This window comes from Buteo buteo, chromosome 18, assembly GCF_964188355.1.
Source record: "Buteo buteo chromosome 18, bButBut1.hap1.1, whole genome shotgun sequence".
NCBI classification, from domain to species: domain Eukaryota; kingdom Metazoa; phylum Chordata; class Aves; order Accipitriformes; family Accipitridae; genus Buteo; species Buteo buteo.
In genome coordinates, this window is record NC_134188.1 from 4,223,256 (window position 1) to 4,247,757 (window position 24,502).

Sequence of the window (24,502 nt, forward strand, 5' to 3'; positions counted from 1 at the left end):
TAAGCGCATGTGAAAAATGATGCAATGCAACATGCGCCACATTTCACAAGCATCTTGCACAAGTGATATTACAGAAATGCACCTTCCTCCACACTTTTGCAGATCCTCTTTTCTGTTTCTAGCTTCTGAGCACATCCTCAGCAATGAACAGCAGCCCAGAGTTTCAAATTAGGATCCTTATTTGAGCTCCTACATAAAATTAGTCTGATTTGTATAGATTCTGCCCTCTCAAGTCCCAAGATACTTATAGGGTCTGCAGGTGTTCAACTGTTGTGACGGTCAAGTCATTTTTATTTTGGCAACTAACGGTGGGTTTAGGCACCCGATTTTCAGCGATTTGACTTCCAGTTCTAAAATTTTGGCCTGAAGGTAAGCAGAAAACTGGAATTCATAGCCCAAAGCCTGGGAACACACTACTCGTGTAGTTGCCTAAGTTCGGGCTGAAATGTCAACGCACATGGAGGCTCTTCGCTTGCCAGAAGACTTACGACAAAACAGGAAGTTATTAAAATCAGAGCCTGAACCGTCTTGAGAGACAAACAATATCAAACTGAAGGTGTCTCCCCTTTTTCCTGTTTATCTCTTGCTATTTTAGAAGCCAGGGGAGACGAAGAGTCAGAGAGTTCTCAATTCGGTGCTGCAAGGCAGTGAAATCAAACGGGCAGGCTGTACATCATCCCGGTAAATATATGGCATCTCTCTCTTCAAGACTTCAAAGTACTTTTAAACAAATAGGCAACCTATTTTGAAATGATGGGGTGGAACACGACAAAATAATGCAGTGCAACGGCATGCAGGAATTTAGACAAAGTGAGCAATAAATGAAACTACAGGGGAGGGTAATAGGCTGGCTTGGTATAATTATCTTAGGAAAACACTGGAACTAAAGAACTTTCTCCTGAGAAAGTGTCATTTGATTTTTAATTAACACAGGTCATTAGGACTACAGTTCCATGTCGTGTCTGTGTGATGGTTTATCAAAGCAGGATCAAATTACTGGCAGGGTCCTAGGAGGAAGCTCTAGGGTAAAGGAAAAATAACGTACATGCCGCCTTACCACTACGTGGTATAAAAATGAGCAAAACTTGCTGGACTCATGGCCCGGTCTCATCACATCAGCGCAGCACACGCCAGGGAGCACTCAGCCCTCTCTTTTCACTGTTGCCAAACACAGTATTTTCTTTCAAAGAAGGACAATTCGAAAAATTACCTTTTCTAAAAGGAAACCGGACACAGCCCCTCCTTGAAAGGTGAGACCGAGCGGCAAACCCTGCGCTGAGAGCAGCCAGCGAGGGCAGAAACAGAGACCAAACCTGCGGGGATGCCGGTTCGTCGGCTGCTGGAGCTCTTCTGTGTTTCATCAGCCGCCGTGGAGGTGACAGGACCAGGGAACTGCCCTCCCGGCCCCGAAATTCTCACAGCGTTTCACAGAAGACCCACGTTGGTCCCAGAAAAACTGGCAGTGGACAGGAAATTAAAGGCAAAACCCAAGACTATTTATTTGTTTTGACTTAAGATTGGGCACGTGATACTTCCTGGTGTAACTTGGCTTTTCTTTAAAAAACAAAACACAACATGCTGAACACTGGCAGTAGACGTATCAGCTCCCTTGGAAAGGTTTCCATTCTTTTGGGGAAGCACGAGATGTGAGGACTCATTCATCAGGCTCTTCCAGAGTTATTTGGAGGTTTGGGCCTGTTTCTTTTTTCCCATCCTATATTGCAGAGCCACTGACAGCCATGTGAAATAAATTCCTAGAAGCAAATCACTCCCACGGAGCCCTATGCCTCTCAATTTACGCCAGAAAAACATTGTACCTGCAGAAGATAAAAAAACAATAGAAGTTCTTCTTTTCTGTCCTTGGGAAGGCTTCAGCTGCAAATGGAAGGCAAGAGCCACACCGTTTTCCTTCCACTGGGGTTGCAGATGTCAAACAAAAAGATGACAGATTTCACTGCTGCCTCAAGGAAATCTGCTGTAAATGACTTGCAGGGTCCGGCACCTCTGACAAGATTTGTTACCTGCGGCATTGATGTAAGCAGCAGCAGACACAGTTATCAGCTATCCCCCAAAACAGCATCTTTTCTTCTGCTTGGGCCACTTTGGGGGGTGTTGAGTGAAGAGGGGTACAGCAAGCAGCTGGCAGGCTCCTAGCGGGGCACTTTTGTGATCATTGCTACAGTCCTTATTAGACTCTTTCCTCATCCCAAGCTTCATCCCTACAAGGGAAGAAAAATCCTATTCTCTCTTAACAAGAGGGCAGAGGAGCACAGGATGACAAAACTGCTGGCAGATGCAGTTTCATATCGCAGCTGGGTCAATCTAACAGCTTCTTGCTGTAGAGGAGGACCGGCTCTGGTCCGGTGCTCCCACTCCTGCCTTTGCTGGCTCCTACCCTGAGGACACTGTTTCAGGGATCTGAACCAAAGAAAACGAACTCTGTAAACCAAGTCAGGCTCCTGAGTCCCGTGCTGATATCTTAGCTGCTAGACCTCCAAGTCGGGAAAGGAAAAAAAAGTAAGGAGAGGGCAGAGACAGCACTTTTAAAGGCATGAATCCACAGTGATCCCATACTCGGGTTTTTTCCCCCTTTCTCTCCCCAGCTATCACTCCAGCAAGCTCCTGTTTCACGGTGCAGCGCTTCTCAGATGGAAAAAATAACCACTCACCTCAGCCGTACCCGGGTGCCGAGCGGGATGCAGGAGCTGGGAAGCTCTCCCCGCTCTTGCAATATACCCTGCGGTCAGTCCCGGCCAGCCGCTGCTTGCTGCAAAGGGTCTGTAAATCCTGGGATTTACCTGCCCGCACGGTTCTAGCAGGTAAACCAGCGATGGGCTGCTCCCGCCTGAGCTCATGGATGAGGAGGAAGGGAGGAAGAACAGTTTCAGATGAAGTGGAATTAGGCAAGACAAAAGAGTGGTTACTAGGAAAAGAAAATGAATGATATAAAAATAGATATGAATAGTTTTCATGTTTTAAGCAAGAAATGTGAGAGAGGTGAAACGAAGCAGAGTGAAGGGTAAGCGTTCTGCAGAGAGATTTACAGCAGAACATCAGTTCCCTGAGTAGCTCAGGTCAAACATTGCTTTGCATTTGAAAATCAGGTACGCCGAGCGCTCTGAAGGATCCCCTTTGCTGTCCAAGGCGTACAGTCAAAAGGCAAAGCGGAGTGAATCTCTTCGGGGCCTGATATGGCTCTCTCTCACACCATACCTGGATGCCTCACAGGCTTTGAAGTATTAATCTCGTACGCCTCGGGGCTATGGAAGTGCTGTTCTTCCTTGGGGAATGAGGGGCAAAAGGCAGAGGAGATGGGAGCAGCTTACCCGAGGGAGTCACTGGCAAGGCAGAAACCTGGGCACAGATCACCTAAGTCCCAGGATAACACCTGAACTGCCAGACACACCCTCTTCTCCCCCAAAACGTGAGAAAAGAAGAAACAAAACCGAAGCCATACCACAGTGGTTTGAGTCGTTTGAGAGTCCTGGCTGCAACCTCCCACTCAGCAATCACCGCACAATCCTGGCTGGTTTCACTACCACCACCTCACCTTTCCCCTCTCAGGTTTTCTGTTGCATCTTGACATAAATTGGGAGCTGCCTGAGGCAGGGGCTGTTTAACCTTCCCCATTACTTTGCATGTGGCACGCAGTAGCATGGGGTATCTCGCAGGTTCTGGCTCCGAATTGAGTTTTTGACTCGGAGAGCCAAATTATTTAACGCCACTTGTGTCTGCCTTGTGAAGCCTTTTCATCCCTGCGAGCAGCTATGAGAAGCAATATGTGGGAGCGAGAGCCATCCGTGCACACCACTCAGCTTTTACCATCTCTGCTCATTCTGAGATTTTTGGTATTCGGGAGATTATTTAGGTGGCAGGCAACAGCTCTTGAGGGTGACAAGAAGCTGGCTAGTGAGCCAAAACAAGCCTAAAAGACCTGCACGCGGCAGAGATTGCTTTATAGGAATGAGGCCCTGCAAATTAATTGTTTGTGAAAACTCTGATACCCAAACTGCTGCGGCTGCGAAGGATTTATGCAACAGAGATGTATGTGTTCCTGCTGCACTACTGACTATTCCTGTGTATCTCCTCTTTCCCTGCCCTTCGAGGGTTTGCTCTGAATATAGTGATGATACTGTTCCTGAGGAGTCTTGGGAGAGAATCTAGAGGGTAAAGATTTGCTTCAAAGCAGATCTTCAAACATCTGTTTTTACTTATGGCACAAATATTTAGCACACTACAGCACATAGCTGCCTCTAGCTTCAAGGCAAACGTAAATGCTAAGAGGTATTAAACACTCATAAACATAAACAAGATAGCCTGCAGTAGCTTATCAGCTAGGTGGTAATGGGTGGGGAAAGGGTCGTTGTATATTTAAGGCCCAATCTTTTTCCCACTGATTTTTTTTTCTGTGTTAGTAACGAGCCAGGGAGAGGAAAACTCTCGTGTGTTTTAGCCCGGCAGTATTGCTCAGATCAGCTCCTGCGGCGGCTCCTGCTTGCTGCGGCATCAGGGTGCGAGGGCAGTCCCTGCCAGCCATCCTCCGAGTCGGGAGAAGAAAGAGACAACCGGTAATTTCTGGCAGCTCCATTTCTGACAGCATTGCCACCTCCTACGGCAGGTTACTCCTTCAGCAGAACGGAGATTACAGCTGAAGGGTAAGGGGTAACCTCCCTGGCAGCAGAAGCCTTGCTAGCTGGCCATACGGGAACATCACGGGGAGCCTCTGGCCTCAGAAGACCATTTGGTTGGAAAACAGATGAGCAGATGAAGACATTATCACCTGCCGTTGCTTGATAGCACTCTACCACCAAAGGCTAGAGTGGAGCTAAGACTGGGAGGAGGACACTTGTACCATTGTCCAAGGGAGAGGTATCACGATTAAGCTGGTAGAGTTGGTGGTGTTTTAGTCCCCCACACTCCTTCTGGGTAAATGAGGAGATCATTTGGCTGGTTAAAGTCCCTGAATCATCTCCTGTTAGGATCAGAAACCCACCAGTTCTGGTGCAAAGAGGAGACAGAAACATGGGGCAGAAGCCATAAGGACATGAGGCATGGCAGCAGTGCTGGTCTTGATGGGCATAAACCATTATGGACAACATCTCAATATCTCTGGTTCACAGTCTTCTGGCTGGTCTAACCCCACCTCCTTGGAGGTTTCAGCTAAAATGCCATTTGGAGCAGCTCTGTCCTGGACATACGTTGTCTGCTGCGGGGACAGTAATCTTTGCCAGCCGAGCAGTCGTAAACAGCTGGGTGGGTCACCTCACCGTCATTTGCTAGAGCTCATTTGTCAGAGCCCTAAATCACAACACAAACACTAAAAATCAGCCCAAAATGGATATGCCTAGACCACAAAACCTGCAAATTCTCCGAAAACATGCAGTCTAGCCCAATAAATAGTGCCTTCCCCAGGAGAGCTAATTTTGGTTCTCCAAGCAAAACAGTGTCAACAAGAAACGCACTTTTACACCGATATTTTTGGCGGTATGGAAACATCCCTGTATATTACAAGGTACTTACTACATGGGCAGAAGTTTCCAATGTAGGACCGTGTTCACTTCTGCGTTTCTGGAGGTGAAGAGGGCTTTTCAGTCATGTTGAGCTAATGCGACTGAGCCAACAGGAATTAAAGCTATGCCCTTTTCTGCCTGTTGAGACATGGTGAAAGAAAGCAGCCACCTTAAATCAAAGGGTCCAGATTCAGGGAGGTGCTCCAGCTAGAAATCAGAAGGCAGTTTACAGATACTTTGATAACTTGAGCTTTTATCATTCCACAGGCCCCCGAGATCAGTTGGTGAGGGCTGAGTTTCCTCATATGGTATTTGAAGGCAAAGTCAATCTACATTTGCTTCCCAACAGGCAAGCCCAGGCAGCTACGGCGTGTTATAAAAAGAGGAGATTAAATGCAAGTTTTGCAGTCCTACTGTCTGAAAAGATACGATCGGTTCTATCATTAGGAGCTTATGAGCTAGGATTTTAAATCTGATGGAGGCAGCTTTGAAGCACCAGTTTTGTCAAGAACATCCCATGCTTTGTCCTATCTTGAAAACTGAATTGTTTAGCTATTAAAAGAGATTAATGTAATCTCTCTGTCTATGAAATTGGATTTTGAAACTGCTTGCTCACTGTACTATCTCCAGCGTAGTGAATGAAACCTCTGCTCCTGTTCACGTCGCTACAAATTACGGGTCACACCTTGTTTGAGCCCAGCGCGTACTGGCATCGCCAACAGGACAAAGTGCCTGGGAGGCTGCAGGAGGAGGAGGAGGAGGCACGTAGTCGGCAGGGCAAGGGAAGCTGTTGTTCCCTGGAGGCCACCAGTGACGTACCGTGTTGCTTTGGACCCCTCGGTGCGAGTAAGCCCACTAAAAGGGACACTGAGGTGGTCAGGGCAGAGCGGATGAGCTAGGAGCAGAGGTTGAGGGAGATGGTTGGGTTTAGTCCGGAGATGGGGAGGTGGAGGCGTCATCTAACGGGACCCTGTTGCAAATCACGCCGCCCTCGATGGGAGCTACGGGACTGACAGAGCCCAATGCCTCCTGCGAGCAGAAGGTGAAAAAATGAGGGGCAACAAGCCCAGGCTGGAGCTTAGGAGATGAGAATGGACGTTGGGGAGAACATCTCCCAGGGAGGGGGTCTCTCCATCCTGGGGGGCTTTCAAGATTTGGCTAGACAACGCCAAGGCTGATCTGACCTAGTGCGACAGTCCTGTGCTAAGCGGGAGCCTGGATGAGCTTGGGCCTTCAGGGGACCCTTCCAACCAACATTTCTGTGTTTCTGTGCTTTTTCTAGTGACGGAGATGAATGTTCTTCAGCTCCGTGGATCCGTGTCCTTTTATGCTAGCTAAGGATCTGATCCTGCAGTCTGAAAATCCTGAAACAGCTTTTAGAAAACATTTCAGAAAATTGGTTTAGAAACCTTCTTTCTTCTGCTCACGCATTCAGCTGCGGTCTGCTGCAGAAAGCTCTGGAAACAAATTGTCCCAAACATCTGGCTTAAAAAAAAATTAAAAGCAAGAGCAGGATTTTTCTCAGCTGTGAACCACCATCTCCGTGGCAGATGCAGGCTCTCAGTCACCCAGGGTCAGAAAGCAAGACCAGACAGTCCCGCACATTTGCGGCAGTACCCGTTCTCAGGGCCATCCCACATCTTGCGTGGGGCCACAGCGGCCACAATTTTGAACTTCGCAAGGTCATTTTGGGCTCCAGGAAGACAAACATAGTTACACGGGAGATGTGCACATGCACAAGCTGAAGTCCCACGTTTCTGCCTAGAGCAAGAGGATCCCATAACTTCAAGGGGAGAATTAACTGCGAGGACCAGCTTGTAACAAAAGCTGAAGTGGACAAGATGGGCAAAAAGCAGCAGAGAGTCAAGCAAAGGACCTCTGACAGTTGTATCACTACATTGTCCCGTGGCACAAAAATTCTCCTGCTCCTCCTGTAGGACGGAATGTGCCATCAGAGGTGGGGATGACCACCCACCCCATCCTATTTATGGACTCCTTGCAAGGTTTGTACTGGGATCCTCGAAACAGCGTCTCTGAGCTCCACGCTGAGGAGGACGCTGGGACACAAGTGAGAAGTACGAAGAAGACCCTGCTGGCCCTACACCTGCCTTGGGAAACCAGGGAGCTCAAAAAAGCTGCCTTTGCAACCTGGGAAACCAAAGCCGAGGCTGGTTCTAGTGAACCGCGGGCAGCAAGGAAAGGCAAAGCAGCTCTGCTGAGGGCTGCATCCTTCGCCTCCTGCTCTTCCACCACGTGTTTTTCTTTTCTTGGCATACTCCCCCACCTTTCTAAGGAGGGTAGTTTAAAATGGGTGTCATTATCCATGCATAGAGGGGGAAAAAAAAGCAAGCAAGGTTTCCTCTGCTGGTTTAATAAGCTGGCAGCTTTCAAGAACCTCAAGAAATCTGAGCCCCTCCATGTTGCCTCCCCCTCCCACAGCCAGCAGCAGCACGTTGTGGTCCCCTCCAACCCACCCTCCGCCTCGGAAACTGCCTTGTGGTCCCCTGAACATGGTCTAGCCATGAATATTGACAGTCCAGTCACTTCACTCAGAGGTAAATGGTAGAAGAAAAGATATCCCGGAGCAGGACGCAATCACTGCAGGACTTCTGCTTGTCATCAGCTAACCTAGACCATGCCTCCTTGCAACAGCTTCTGTTCACTTGAGGTTCCTGGCTACAATGACTTTATTACTGCTTCCACCATGGCGTAGCCACACACACCGCTCCATGGGCACTTCAGCAAGCTCCTCTTCTGCTAACAGACGGATCGTGAAGCATCCTCTGGCTGTCTCAAGCACTTGTTCTCTTTGGCTCTTGGGTATCCTTAGCCAGAGATTAGCAGCTCCACGCACCAAACTTTGTAATGTTTTCTAGCCCCTTGCATCCTCTGGGTGTTCCCTGCCAAATTCTCCTCTCCTGGGAAAAGGGGACCTGTTTGCAAAGTAAACGCATCATGGCAGCACTGGCTTGAGCTTCTGACAAGCCATCCTTCTGCAGTACTGCGGTCCTAGAGTGGATAGTGGGTAAAAATAAAAGCATAGGGTTTTAAAATGGCTATTCATCCCTTTTTGCAGCAGCTGAAAATTGAATTTGTTTTCTGTCTTTCCCAGAAGTGTCCTTGCAGTGGCCTGAGAAGCACCCTGGCAGTAGCAAGGTTGTTGTTAATGACTGATTGCTCCAGGGCAGTGGAGGATTTGGTGCTCTTGATACAGGGAAGAGAGCAGAGGAGAAAGAAGTCAAATGAGTGGGTGCCTGTGTTTGGTTATGCTTCTCCTGATGCATCTGGCAGACACTGCAGAAATGGCTAGATGACTAATGGAAGTGTTTGTATAATATGGAGAGCCCCACACCTCAAAGCACCACAGGCACAAACCATGTCACCACCAGCAGAAAACTGCCTGACGCTGGTGGAAGGGACAAAGAACTAGCGCCTGTGTCCTCTGCTTTCAGGCAAAAAAAAAAAAAAAAAAAAATCTTTTGTATTTTCTCTTTCTTTTGGACTTTGAACAGTTTTAGAGACTGTTTATACACAACTTGTTTTGTCCGGTTGGATGCATCTGGGTTACTTGTTCTGTCTGCCTGTTCTCTCCGGTTTTAAGCACTGCCTGACTAATTGCTGTTTCCTTGACCAAAAGCTCTACTTTTGCCTTCTGAATTCCATATGGAATTGACAGCACACGCATACACAGCCCCAATAAGACCCTCAATAACCCCCCAGGGCTCTGAGATGCCCTCAAGGCCAGATCCAAACCTCAAAATGAAGACACGGCACAAGCGTGCTGCCTCGGGGCTTCTCTCCACCCAAGAGCGCGCCGGCAGCCCGGACGCAGCAGGGTATATTCAAACGAAATTCAGCCCGTGACGACTCGCTCCTGGCAGGTCCATTTGTTCTCCCCGCCTGGCAATCGGCAGCCCCACAACCTCTGCCCACCGTCCCAGGTACGCCGGCAGGGCAGCTCTTCGCAGGTGTTGTGGTAGGTATCCCGGTCCTAATTAAAACGGACCGAACGGAGGCAAAAGGGATGGAGAAGACGGCATCGGGGAAGGGTGACGTGGAGCAGCTGCAGTTCCCTCGGGGCCGCACTAGCACCAAATACCGCACCTCGCTGGAATGTGCTGCAATTAGAAGGCCCACCTGCACGCGCTACGTTTTCGGCTGGCGGGGACACTGGCACGAGCTGCTGCACATCGTGGGTCGTGTGCGTGCTTTGGAGCTGGAGGAGTACCCAGTCAGTCCTGGGGAATGACAGCATTTTATACGCGCACGCAGCTCTACACGGCCTTACTGGTATCTGAACATCTGCTACTGCTTAAAAGACAACTCAGTCCTGGCGTACCTATCTCGGGTATTGTTTTTTAAAGCAGTGAATAGGTCAGAATGCAATGCTACTAGCAAAAAGCCCAAGTAAGCACGGTAAGTTACACTTGGCTCTGCCTGCTCCCGGTGCCACAGTCCTGCCCATATCCATCCATGTTTTCTTACAGTTGACTCCTTTGGAGCACGTGTGGTTTGTTCCTTGTTCAGAGCCCAATGCAGCATGATCCTGGTTATGAGTATTGGCTCTTGGGGACTGTAGCAGTGACATTAATGAAGTTAGTAGAATCCCTATGACAAAATACCTGGTTATATTTTTAACAAAAGCCATCCACATATCTACAGAATTATTTGTTAATGCTGCTCTCTCCTTCACTAGTGTAGTGTAACTAGGATATAATGATAGATTTGTATCGATAAGGCTTCTAGACTGAAGCGTTAAATTGTATTTGCCATCAGCAATGTGATCTTAAATGTATGAACTGAAAACTCATTAGCCACCAATCAACAATATTGTCTAAGCACCAGAAAACATGGAAAAGTTCTTGACTCTGACCCAGTAGGGCTGCCACTTAGATATTTTTGAAATTTAATTAAGCAAATGTCATCATTCCTAACACAAACCATCTTGCGGTGAGCATGCTTTTGAATGCTCAGAGCAAAGCAGAAAGGAGCACTGGAACCCCGAGGAGTTAGGAATTATTCCCATATTAGGTACTATTTCCACAATGAGCTGCGTTCCCAGTTTATCCATTTTCATTATGCCAATTTATTGCATATTATGTACTAGGGATGTGTGTTTAGATTAAAACCTCATTTTTGTAGGTGCTACACGAACAAGTCCTGAGAGAGTCCCTGCTCCTGCAGACTCCACTGTAGTGTCACAGTGACCTGGAAGCAGAGGATAAAGGATATGTACAACGGGGAGAAGGTGCAAATTGATGTGTCCAGCAAAAAAGCACATTCTTCAGAGTAGGCAGAATCAAGCTCTTCAGGAGGGAACTTGTACAGCGTGAAAGTGTACAGGCTATGCAGACCTCTCATTTATATTTAAGGGTGGATGTAGTGCTTATGAAATGAGGCAGATGAATAGCCTAAGAAATTTCAATCATCTCCACCTCGAGAACAAATGTATCGGGTGGCCATGTTCCTCCACAGTGACCTGCCAAGTCTAAATTTTAAAGGATCTGGGGAAGAGAAGACAGTTCATGCTCTGCACCCATTGCAGCTTGAGCTCTCTGTTCCCACTGCCATCAACAGCAGCGTCTTCACCACCGCCATCTCCCCATCCTCTGAAAAAGGGGCTAAAAGAACCAACACTTGCAGACCTCAGATGTGACAACAACCCCCCACACACACACTGCTGCCGGTGATTTATAACCGTTCACTTGCATTTTCCAAAGAGATTTTGCCATGGAGGAGCCTGAACGTCACTGTAAGTGTGTGGAAGTCTCAAGTAAACAACTCTGTTTTGAAAACAGGGCGCAACCGTATAGCTCGAAAGCCACGAAGGACTTCAGGACGTACCTACATCGCACCAAGTGAAGCTGCCCCCGAGGCTCGGTTCAGCATAGACAGGTTGGTCAAAGCCTGGCTAAACGAGCTTTGCTCTTTTGCTGCCACGTAACCCAGTCTTAATGCAAATATATACTCCCCTTCCAACCCTCATTAGCACCTCTGCAGGGCACTGCGCAGCAGCACGTGGTGATACCAGCCGAAACCAGCTGCTGTGGACACATCTGCAAGGTCTTACACCACTCCATCCGAGTGGACCGAGTGGACCTCGGTCACTCCTTACTTCACAGAGATGGCCTGAAAATCCATTTTAAAGGAGCTGGTAGGGCCCAAGGGGCAGGTGGGACAACTCAAATAGTTTTAAATCCCGTGGTGGGGAAGGCAGCTGAGATAGCAAGCAGAGGTGAGACCAGACACTGGAATCTGAAAGTGTCAGGCAACAGATTAATGAAGGGACTTGTTTAAGTGCCTTGGTAATGTGGCAATGAGAAACCTCGTGTTACTGCTTCAGCAAACAGTGCATATATAACATGGCATTGTGAAATCTTGAAATCTTTGTACACAAAAACAGTTGGGAGAAGCAAGCGATAAAAGGAAAACTTGGCCATATTTCTGAATATACTCTCTTCTTCGGAAAATAATGTTGACACAGCCGGAGCAGGCCTGCTACATCCAACTCTCGTGCACATGTCCTCATTCCTATGGCTTAATAATCATAATGAACTATGAGGGGAAGGTAAATAGTCTTCATTCCACATCTCCAAGGATAACAAGAAGAAGGAAGAGATTTCAAACATTGGTAATGACTTGTAGAGCTACACATTGCTTAAAACATCGACCGCGAGCCAAGAAATACCCCTCAAGGCTGCAATCAAAAACTGTTTTTGGCTCTGCACTGTGAACAGAAATTCTATTTGATCAACAGAGTTATTGCAACAGACTTGCTGTTTGGAGTCTGGAAGCTTGTCTCTAAAGCGGCACCCCTCGCTCCAGCTAAAGCCGCTGCACGGCAAAGCTCTGGGCTAGTGAAATGCAGCTCTGGCTAACAGCTTCAGGTTAATCGTGACGACGACCAAAGAGCTTCTTCGATGCTTCTCCCTTTGCTAGCTTAGAAGCCTGCGTAACTTTTAACTTTTCAAGGGGAAATAGGAGAGATGTGAGAGCGGCAAAAATACTCCTCTCTCTTTTTTGTGAGTGGATGTTGCTTCAGGAGAATGAAGTCAGCTGAACTGGGTTTTGTGAAGAAGTTCTGCCTTCTGCTCTCGGTAGCTGTACAAGTACAGGGGCAATCCCTGCTCTATAGGCCTTGCAGGCTAAGAAGAAAACAGACATGTCTGTGTGTCCCCCGCCAGAAAAAAACACCCGCCTGCCAGAGAATACTGGCAGGGAGAAAAGGGAGGAACTGAAAATTATTTAATAGAGTTTCTCAGAAAATTACAGACTTCTGAAAATATTTTAGATTTTTTTGTTGTTGTTGCAATGTAAGAAGTAGACAACATTTAAGTTGAAATTTGGAAAAATGAAGGTCTATTATTCATATATACCTGCCATCATAAATGTGTTTCCTGCTGGTATCACTAAGGAAAAAGATGAGTGATCCGAGAAAACCAAAGAATGATACTGGCTACCTGTGAATACCACACACTGAACCCTATACAGCTATTTACTTAGGGATATATGGATAACTGGCATCTCCATGCCGGCAGTTTGGTGATCTGGCAAACCAGAACCGTCTCCAACCATGGGAATAAGATTAAAAAAAAAAAATAATCACAGGCTCCTGTTCAGCAAAAAGAAACCAATGGGGCACAGGGACCCTTACGTGTGTCAGAGACACAAGAGCTCTGATGCAAACCAGGCATGAGCTCCCTGAGATCCTTGGGATGGAAGAAGGAATTTCCAAAAAATGGGCCATAGGAGAGAGCTCTAGAGCCCAGAGAAGAACCCGGGTCCTCATACAGGCCATGAGCAAAAGGGCCAGAATACAGCAAAACTAAACAAGCTAGAAACAGATGTATTTTGAGTGTGTGATGTGTGCTGACTGGCACCCCAACACCGGGACAGGTTGCCCAGAGAAGTTGTGGATTCCCCATCCCTGGAAATGTTCCAAGTCAGGTCGGATGATGCAGTGAAAGACGTCCCTGCCCACAGCAGGGGGGTTGTGGACTTTGAAGGTCTTTTACAACCCAAACAATTCTATGATTCTCTGATTTCCTACTTAAGCACTGAAATAAGAAGCCTAAAATTTGCTGGTTCTGACAGTTTGAACTACCATTAAAAGCAAAGTGGGTTTTCCAAATATAATTTCTGGTATTTTTTTTTAAACAGAAAAGTACTAACACTACTTTATTTTACAAAGAACGGGGGAACTGAAGGAGTTTGCAATGAGTTTTAGAGTCTGTGACTTCGTTATACAAATCCAGGCAGTATGAAAAGAGGTGATGATAAATTATTATGATCAAAGATTTCCCTTTCTAAGAAGAGGGAAGATAGAGCGGCAAAGCACAGAACAGGGGAAGAGGAAAAGCAAGCACTTTGTCCACTGTTGCCTCCAGGCTTTATGTCTGACAGAAACAAAACAAACCACCCATAGGGAAAGAGTATGTTTATTTCCAGTGAGAAATACACAGCTTAACAACCCAGCTAAAGCCGCACGGCAGTGGGAGAGCACGAGGACGGTTTGTGTCCTTGTTATACGGCCAAGGGGAGCATCTTGCTTTCTGCAGAGTGGCCTTGGACGGGCAGAGAGACATTTTCTGTACAGGGGAGACGATAGAGATCACAACCGTTGTACGACACTTACTCACACCCGTTCCCCGCTTCAAAAACCACGTCGTGTGTCCGCAGCCCCCCCAGCGAGCTGACAGCGGCGAGCGCTGCAGAAAGAGTGGAGGGGCCACCCCAGGCTGCCAGCAACAACCGCGGGAGCAGTCGTCCTCGTTTCGGCTGGGACAGGGTTAGTTTTCTTTCTAGTAGCCAGTATAGTGTTATGTTTTGGATTTAGCATGAGAAAAATGCTGATAACGCACTGGTGTTTTCAGTTGTTTCAGTGTTTACACTAAGTCAAGGATTTTTCAGCTTCTCCTGCCCAGCCAGCAAGAAGGCTGGAGGGGCACAAGGAGTTGGGAGGGGACACAGCCAGGAGAGCTGACCCAAACTGGCCAAAGGGATAATCCATACCATGGGACGTCATGTCCAGTATATAAACTGGGGGGAATGGGGGGGGGCACAGATCGCTGCTCAGGAACTAACTGGGCATCGGTCAGTGAGTGGTGAGCAATTGCATCGTGCATTACTTATTTTGTATATTCCAATCCTTTTTTTATTATTATTGTTGTCATTCTATTATTGTTATTGTTATCATTACTAGTTTCTTCCTTTCTGTTCTATTTAACTGTTCTTAACCCACGAGTTTTACCTTTTTTTCCCGATTTTCTCCCCATCCCACGGGGTGGGGGGAGCAAGTGAGCAACTGCCTGGTGCTTAGCTGCTGGCTGGGGTTAAACCACGACAGCAATGAAAGCCCCTAAGAAAGGCTGGCCCCTACTACTGCGAACAAAAAGTTCGTTTGTAATTAAAGTCAAATCCCAGGAAGGGTGCGTGTTGCGTCACTTGGAAGCAGAGGCAGGTTTGGGGCAAGCTGGGGAGGTCAGTAACATTGACACTGTGTCTTTCCTTTTGCCTCAATAAGGTAATCAGTAATTACCACCAAGGTAAACACGGGGCATTTCACACCTCCTCTGCTTCCTTGCTGGCGTGCTGAGGACAAACCGGGCAGCACTGGTTCCCATTCACGCCTCTGTGCAACCATGGACCCGTGGCTGGGCGCCAGCATCTTCAAAACTTCACCTGAGGTCAGGTGCTGGCCTCGTCCCGGGCGAAGGTATCTCACAGGCTTGCCCCTTCTCTTTTAGCAGGGGCAGGCACCGAAGCAGGGGCTCCATCCATCATTCACAGAACTACTGAGACCTGAGAAACAGCCGGGACTTGGCCCAACGCAGCGCACATCGGTCCGAGACGGACACCGCAAGTAAAGCCACGGTTATTGCTACTTTCCTACAAAGGCTTTGCACGGCCACCTTCATCCTCCGGAGTTTCTGCTCGCCAAGGAGGGAAGGGGCCTCGATACAACACGGTGGCTGCCCAGCACGGGTAACATCTGATGGTTCAGGAGAGCTGGAAGCAAATACCAGTCCTGAAGCAAACAGCCCCATCCAGTCCAGCCACGCAACATGACTAAACAGATCCGCACAGGCAGGCTGCAAGCCGAAATCAAACACAGAGCACGCTGCAAGTTGGCAAGCCCCGTCTTTTTTTTCCCTTTTTTTTTTTTTGGAGTGGAGGCTCATCCTTCCCTTTTATTTAAGCAACACTTCCAATGGGAAGAAAGGCTGGAAGAAACTCCTGCCTCATCCCTCACTGAGCTCTGTGGTGCAGCTAAGAGGAATTCTGCTTGTTTTCCTAAAAATGAGTACAGCCCATGCCTTTGCAAAAGGACAGAGAGGAGGAGCCGTGCGTGAAGGGAGAAAGCAGAGATAGGTAGGATACCCTGGGGCAGGGAGAAGCTCCTCAGCTTGTGTAACTTGCCAGGGTAGAGAATTGCTCTGACAAGTTACGCAGGCTTCTACAGCAGCTATGAATTTGATCCTATAAAAAGACCGAGTATCAACAACTTAATCACATGCCTGGGTCACACGGCAGCAAGGGCAACAAACAGTAGCAAATGTTGATTTTTTTGTTTTGTTTTGTTTTGCTTGTTTTTTAATATAAAGTGGGAGTGAGCAGTGAAACTTGGGTGGAGCTCTCTACTACTCAGTGGGAGGAAAAATAACGTCTTTGCAACAGCTCCTGCCTTGTTTCTGCTCTCCCTCAAAAGCACCGGGCTCTGCCAGGGCTGGGAATGCCGCAGATTTTCCAGGACTCACAGACCCCGGGTTGTTCTGCAGCCCAGACCAGCTTTGACACTGTCTCACCCGGTCTCATGATTGAACCGAGCCGGAGCCGGCTGAGGGCAGGAGCTTTGGCTCGGGTCCCCGGCACAACCGTGAGCGGCAGGCAGCGGTGCTCGGCCGGGCTGTTTTTTGGGGAAAAAGATGAAGGTATCAGGAGTGGGAGGTGTCGAGGTTGCGGCCCCGGGGAGGGGTGCTGGGAGGAAGGCTGTGCGGGGTGACCGGCAACCTGAGTCATGCCAATGCGCCGGGGCAGGTCGGGGCTCCCATCCGCACCGACCTCTTCCCAGCGGTGGTGGGAAAGAAATCCTGGCCGGCGGGAGCATCCCGCATCCCGCGGTGAGGCAGGGCTCCCCGGGGAGGGAGGGCTCCCCGGCAGCTCTGCGTCCAAACCAGATCACTTGCTGCCTGGTCGGATTTTACTGGTCACGGTTGGTGACTTTTTTCCAAAGACACACGTCAAAACCGTGTTGTCTGGAAGTGTCTCAAAGTGAAACAGTTTGTTTTAACTCACAGAAACCTCTGGGTTTCGTACGGTTCTGTCTCCACCTCTTTTCTGTGGTGGCAGAGACCCCAAAGACTCAAATCAAGCAACAAACTATTTCGTTGTTTTGACAATTTTCAACCCCCCTATCTTATCTTTACTCACTTCTCTCACGCAATATCTAGTTATAGGTCTGCGGGTCTTACACTTGGGGTCCATTTGCAATAATCCTGTTCACGTTAGACATAGATGATTGCAACGGGCCAAAATGACAGAAAGTCAGCGAACGGTCTACCTGCCTCTTTCCTCGCAGGGGGTACAGCAAACCAGCCCTCCCCGACAGAAAGCAATCCAAACTTTGCCGTCTTACACCATCAGGTCCTTGTGTAGATGCGGCTTTTCCTGGCAAAGCTAAGCTGTACTGGTTAATCTTGCGTGCACGCATGTCAAACAGCGTAAGTGTGCGTACCCGAAGCTGGAAGAGCTCCTGCCTCCTCATGTGGGACACGCTTGGCTCGGCTCGTTCCTTTTAACTCCTCTGGTACAATTAGAGCAGCACAGGCTCAAATGCGGCTGCAGTGATGCTGCTAAAAAGATACAGGAAGGGAAACTAAATTTAACAGAGTATGGCACCTTTGTACTAGCATAACTGTTCACACCGGTAGTCGTACCAGCTTCAATCTCCTTGTGAAAATATAAATTATCTCCCCAGCTGAAAGCCCTGCACGGGCAGTGTGGGGTGAAAAGACCCCTGCACTACTCGGCAGGAACAGTTTGTGTCTTGCAAAGTATCCTTCTGCTTTAGAGGAGCCAGCACCGTAAAGGAGAGTATTTGTTTTCCTTTTAAAAATAGCTTGTTCTAAGGAATGCCTTTTTCAACCGCAAGAGGATACAAGACTGAGGGGATACAGGACCTAATAACCCACCTGGAAATACTTTGTATGGAAAAGCAATTCAGCGAGTTTGAGGATCGTGCCAAAGAATTATCAGACAGGCCTCGCTTGATATGATTTGGGTTTGTGGGCAGCTTTTACAGCCCAGCAGGATTTCCCAAAGCTGAGGTGCTTTTAAGCTGCCCGTGTATGTGACCGGCCCTTACTGCAGCCCTGGCTGTTGGCCAAAGCGATTCTGTTTGTGGGAGAGTGAACAAGTGAGGATCATTACGGCTTGGAAGAAGCTCAGTCCTTGCTCGCTGAGGACTCTGGAGACGCAGAACGGGACAAAAAAAAGTAGAGAAATGTCGCAGAACGTGGGAGCTGGTAAGGAGGTGGCGTGCTCCTGCAAATTTTAGCTATTTAGGACATGGTCTGCGGGCTGTGGGACAACTCGTATGCAGAAGTAGGTGAACCTGGATGCAGGAGAATCTTCTGCGAGATCTGTGTGTATCTGCTGCTCTGACGCGATCGCACCTCAGCAGATCTTTATTTTGACCATGGAGTGGGGGATTCCAGCGGCTTCTCTACAGCTGTGACTCTGCTTCTCATCCTTCATGGTCACAAGTGACCATATGGCCTCAGGAGCAGCAGCATAGTGTTAAAAAACGCGAGAGTTTTCAGAACTCTACGGCAGAGCGTCTGCTGCGCTCTCTTCAAGAGGAGGGAAAAACAGTTCAATGAAAAGGTAAAGATGGGGGGACACACACCCTCCCCCCCCCGGTATTTTTTCAGGGTAAAAAAGGATTAGTAAAGAAACCATCCAGCTTCCCGCAGAACAGAACAATTGAACTCTGACATCCATGGGGCTCCCGGCTAGCATTTCCAAATGAAAATTTATGGATTTTTAGCAATCTTATTTTGGGGGGGAAAAAAAGAAAGGAGGAAAGAAGGAAAGAAAAGTTCGTTCCATGGAAAGCTGCCATTCTTCATTGAATCAAAAATAGAACTTCTTGGAAGCTTACCAACCAGGCATTTTTGTGTGGAAAACACTAACTCTGCAGATTGGGCACTGTCCAAGGAAAAATACACACCAGTTTTGGACAGGAATAGAGTTAGGGGTCTAGATGTGTTCACTCTCAAATACCTGCCAAACAGTCCCTGCTATGGCAGGACGTGAGACACTCGCAACGCCTGTTATTTTTCTGTAGCACGTTATAGGTCTGGCTTTTGGTCTCTTGACTATGCATCCACAGGGTTTTTGGGAGGTGTTGGTGAGTCCTGGTGTGCAGCTTGCCCATTATAGTCAGTGGAGATCCAGTGAGTACACTTACTGGAGTCCTGGGAGCTTTTTATCTGAGTTTGGCACCTGCACTCGGACCGAGGACTTACACCCCGCACTGCAGTGAGGGGACTGAAGGGACGGGATGTCAGAGTGTGGTTTCTCAGGGCTGGTAACAGGATCATTTTGTTTGGTTCATGTGTCTTTTTCTGAAGAATAAATCCATGTTTAGCGTGAGGCAAGGCACACAAGGAGCAGGAAACAAGCAGGGGAGCTGGCCATCCCCTGGGCTTCGATGGGATTTGGCGTTTGCTTGAATTTGGGCGTTGCTAAACTGATAATCCACTAAGGTCAGTGTTTCACGCTTGATATTGTTGCTTGCCATGAGTCTTTGGGCAGTGGATGAGGATGGGAAATGGGAGCACAGTTTTTAGCTTGCGGAACTTCCTCCTCCCATTGAAAAGTCCCAGACCTCCCCTTGCTCTATATTAATTCAATCTCAGGCATGGTAAGGAGAATTTTGGTTGGTTTTTTTTTCTAGCCCTCTTTGAACTTTCCCTCTTTCTTCAATGCTTGTCTTCACAGCATCGGAGCACCCACCTTTTCCATCTGCTTGTCTGCATACACCTGCCCATGCAGTTCCTCTCCCCTGTGTTTCACCTTGCTCTGAATGCGATGCTGTTCTCGGTGAGTCAAATCCAACGAGGCATCGAGATGACCCAACTTTCACCTGGGGAAGGCACGGTGCTGAAACTCCTCTTTAGTTCTGCAGCATGAGCAAATCCTTTATCCGGATGGGTTTATGTTCCTTTGCTCCGCCTGTCCCCAGTCTCACATCGTCGCCCTTGGAGCCACACACTGTATATACCCCCGCGAGAAGGGCCTTCCACCTGGGGCTGCATTGAGAATACCTGATTGTTTCACTTTTTTATTTAGAGGGAGAAGCCTGCGTTCATATTCTCGCCTGGGGCGCAGCACAGCTCTTGAGCAGGACTAGTATTTCTGGTTTCTTCACAATACCGACTTTATCAGCCAGAAGAAAGCTGAACTCTTGAGTTTTTTCCAAAGAGGGTCACAACGAGCTTGGCTAGAGCCTTGTGCCAGTTGGCTGTGTCCTCTGAGTGCCCGGGGTTGGGTCTGCACCAAAGAACACAGCCACTGGTGCAAGCAGTTTCCCTCACTCATAAACACATAGAGCAGCTCAGTATCCTCTTCCTTCTGCACTTTCATGCTCCAGTTGCTCGGAAGGATGCCAGAAATTGGACAGGATTCAGTGGACCCAATGTCTATGTGTCTGTATGTGTATGTAGGTAGGTATGTATCTGTGTATGAAAGGTGGGCTAAACACAGTTATTGCTTTTGGATAGTATAAAGCTAGCATTTTTGCTGGTGGTAACTTCCACAGGGTAACGAGAAGGCACAGCAGAGCTGACCCCAACACGGTGTCATCACTGACGGGGCAGGAGAACTGGCCTCAGTCATACTCTTACCAGCTCAAAGCTGCATTCCCTGGTGGAAGTCAAGTGAAAGGTTATGTGCCTGTTTGGCAGCCTGTCACTCAGACAGGGATAAGCTCAAGGAAGACTAACCCAGAAGCTAATGAGAAGGAGGAGACTGGGAATGTACTGAAGAATGCCCCAAGAAGGGAAGAAGAGGACACAGAGGAGCCAAACCTGTCCCTCTCTCCAGCTGTTGAAGTATTCAAGCTTGCAGGGACAGGGAGTCAAGTGATCCGTGCAGGAGCACAAGCAGCTCTCCTGCAGAGCAGGATGATGCTGCGCTAGGTCAGGACTTTGCATGGCAAGAGGTTGGGTGCAGGGAGAAGGATGGGAGGTTTCCAAGAAGTAGTACAACCCGTAGCTCTGAGAGGCTGGGTCTGGCCTGAAGGTGCGAGCAGACTGGGATTTTAGTTGCTCTGGAAGAGGTAGAACATAGTGACGGAGCAGAAGAGTTAAACTAAGTGGGTTTTTTATCGACTGAGAAAGCACTGGAAGGTGGTGGCTGACCCTTAGGAATAGGGTAAGTGAGCCAGAAAGCAGCTGTGATAAGGGGGTGGAGGTGCTATCAATGCGTTCTGTCAAAGCCCGGCACGTGCTGCCTCGTGTCTGGGCGTCTAAGGCTTGGGGAGCTGATTCTGTCGCCTTTTTTTAGGCTGGCAACTTACGCTGGCGTAGGCAGGCCTGTCTCAATGTTGTGGCGGTGGCAGAGGAGTTTTGGGAGAAATGGGGGGTAGGAGGAAGGTTTGTGAAGCGGCCCATGCATTTCTGAGGTGTGAGGATAAGCGAGAGTCAGTTGGGAATAGGTGGTGTGGTTTTGGGGACCCTGGGTGGGTAAAGGCTCTGGAGGACACCAGTGGGGTTTTGAGTGATTCTAGGCAGGTAAAGGCATACCCAGATGTACAGAGATTTTGATAGCTTTGGAATTTGGCTGGAAGCAGGGATTGTCTGTCTGTTTCTCTCCTTCCACGCCTCTCCCAACCCTTGCTTGATGCCAATTCCCTTAACAGAAGATTTCCGTTCCAACCTACACATCCTCCCCAAGCCTCTTCCCCAGCAAGATCTCTTCTTTTCCCTTTCCTCCTCCCCGTGTAGTGGCTCTTTCTGCCCTCCGTGCACTGCTGGGAATAGGCAAAGGGCCGGGCGTCTTCCCTTCAGCCGAGGGCAGTAGGCACAGAGGAGCTGTTTACATCAGAAACATCCATTTTTGTCTTTCTGGGCATAAGCAAAATAGGCAGTCTGCCATCTCAGGAGGTGACTTCGTCTATGCCTTGAGACGGCTCTGGGCGAAGGAAAGGGAGCCCTGCTTTTGGGAATTGCTGCTGGGGCTCCTTCTGTGGCCTCAAAGGCACAGCCACGCAGCGTAGCTAGGGAATGCTCATGACAGCCATGTGCAGAAGACCCCGAGGGTCAGGAGGCTGTACAAAAACTCTAGATAAAACCAGTTTTCCTCCAAAATGCCTGACGTCCAGGAACGCAGTAACCAAGAGTTCGAAGTGCAACAGTCTGGGAGAGTTCGGGACGGATCCAAAGAGAGATGTCAAGTCTGGGACCTTAGCTGGGACCCCCGGGACACGAGGGCATGCCTGCAGCAAGGCTAACGGTGTCTGTGCTGGTAGAAAGGGATGGTGCTGCCCGTCTGCCGGCCTCTCACCAGCGTGGGGACGTCGATGCAAGGTGACCTTGCAAGGGCAGAGATGACCAAGGTGTGAAGTGAGGCACAGGATAGCGGAGAGATGGTCCGGCATGTGCCTACACAACCCCCCAAACCAGCAAACTCTATACCCGATGGATTTACTGGAGCTCAAAGGAGGATTATTTACTAAGACCACCTTTTTTTTCCTTTTTAAAGGAAAAAGTGGTGCCTCATCAAAAGACAGTGTAAAAGGCAAACAAACCCAATACAGTAAAGCCGCTGTGTCAGGAATTACAGAACAAACCCACATCCCATCAGAACTAACCTGCTTTTAGCTCTGCATCCAAAAGTATTAGTCCATTTATTGCCCATTAAAAATTCCCTTTGTCTCTTCTCAGTTGTGGTGCATGCCTGAGATGTTAAAGCTGGTATTGTCAGTCTTTAAAGTAATGTTTGAGACCTATTTACTCATTAACTTTCAAATGCAGGACACTTTCAAAACCTTTTCCTAAGGGCATCCCTGTGTTCTGTTTGAGAGAGTTACTGTTGTTTTCCCACCTACCCTGAAGGGCTGTTTACGATACCATCTCTCCCTTTTAATCCTCTTTTCCTTTCATGTCTAACAAACAGTGTTAAACAGAACACAGGGGGAAAAGGCAGATCTCACACATTATAATCATCTATAGTTAACTGAAGAAAAGAAATGCTTCGCAATTAGAGGTCTCATTTTGTAAATTAACGCTCAAGAAGCTTTTTCCTATATATTTTCCAGATAAAACCTCTGTACTTCCAGGTCCTAGGTTTGTGTGGATAGTAACTCGGATAAAAGGTTTCTAGAATTGATCCTGTGAGTTGATCTGCACTCTGTACAGTGACTGGGTTGCCACAAAAAGGATTTTTCTTAGGCGACCCTACACAGGGGGATGTCTTGAGAAGTACACACGGGAATGTGGGCAGTACCGAGATGTTGAACTATGACAGAAAATGTTACATTTCAAACTTGGCCGCCGTTTCTGGTGCGTTTTTTTACAGGAGGCCTTGATTTCTCTAGCTGGTTTTGCCCTATATTTGAGCACTGGAAGACTGTGAATATATTTATCATCTTCACAACTTTTCCTGGGGCGGTGTGGGACTCCACGTTACACAGATCTGAGAGGCTATCGTTTGATGAGCTCTTCTTTCAGCAGCAGCGCCAACGTAAGCATCCCCTGGTTTCCCCTTCCCCTCTCCCACCGCTCACTCACCCCTCAGCTGTGCCAGTTTCAATGCTGTGTGGGAAACAAATCGCAGAACACATCCAGGTTAAAAATAGCTGAAAAGGAGAGAGAGAGAGAGAAATGAATTCCAGAACCTGGATTGACGTCCTACATGTACATCCAAAGCCAATACAACAGAACCTTTTTAGCTCAGATTCAATCTGTCTGTCCGGCTCCATCAACAATTTTTACCTGATTTCACATCGGACGGAAAGGTAGAAGTTTCAAAAGCTATCGATTTCCTTTCTAAATTTTGTGGAAATCAATGGCTGGGTGAGGGATAGAGACCTGGATTAGAGAAATGCGGCCAGCAGCCAACTGGCTAGTGAGTGTGTGTACCCTGGCTGACCGTGTGTGCATTAGCTGCTCAGCCAATATATACGTACCTGACTCAACGAGGAGTCTTAGAGCATATAGGGAGGGGAGATTTGGGCTTGTTGCAGCTATTTTATTTTAGGAGGAGAGGGGAGAAGGGAGGCGACGATGAGGCAAGGGTCACAGACCCACAGGAAACGAAGAGCCATTAGTTCCACTACTCACAAAGCAATTTGTTTCAAAAAAACTCTGAAATTCTATAAAATAAGTCCTCTTCTGCCAGTGAGCCTGTAAATCAAGTGAATAGTTTCTCATCCAATTTGGGAGGAAGCTGAGAGCTCAGGCTCAGATTCCTGTTCAGACTCCAGCAACCACTTCTGCTTTTAGCACTCTGAACACCAATGGAAACCACGGATACTGATTTCTTTCCCATACTCAAACATCACTTAAAGCCCTTGTTCCTCCCGAATAACTCTTTTAAGCTCTTGATTAATCTCTGTTCCTACCTGCCTCCTTTCTAATCTACAACAGCTTGCCAAGAGCTCTGCTCCATTCTCTACCTTTTTACCCTTCATGCCTCCCCACTGGCCGATCAACGGCTTCAAACTTTGGTACAAAATATTCAGCGTACCGCATCTGAAAATGATGAGTATTTTGGTGCAAGCCAAAGGTGGCTCTTCCTGCCCACCTCTTCGCAGGGGAAAGAGACCTTGGGTCTCCTCGCCACTTTTGCTGACCTGCAGAGGGGGCTGGGTGGGATGGGAGCCACGGGGTGGAACAGGAGCCGTAAGACCCCCTGTGAACCATGGCTGTGGTCCACGGACAGAAGTGGAAGGGTCTTCATGTTCCTGTGCTCAGGTCTTCTTTTCA

At 48.2% G+C, this 24,502-nt stretch overlaps 1 protein-coding gene across 1 annotated transcript in view; it reads right to left on the reverse strand.

Annotated features, from left to right (window-relative positions):
• Positions 1-24,502, reverse strand: part of LOC142041636 (uncharacterized) — a 67,111-nt gene that overhangs the window by 13,449 nt on the left and 29,160 nt on the right. Inside the window, exon 3 of the mRNA XM_075050659.1 lies at positions 23,306-23,373. Within this exon, the coding sequence (XP_074906760.1) occupies positions 23,306-23,358 (53 nt within the window). The 5' untranslated portion in view covers positions 23,359-23,373. The remainder of the gene's footprint in view (positions 1-23,305; positions 23,374-24,502) is intronic.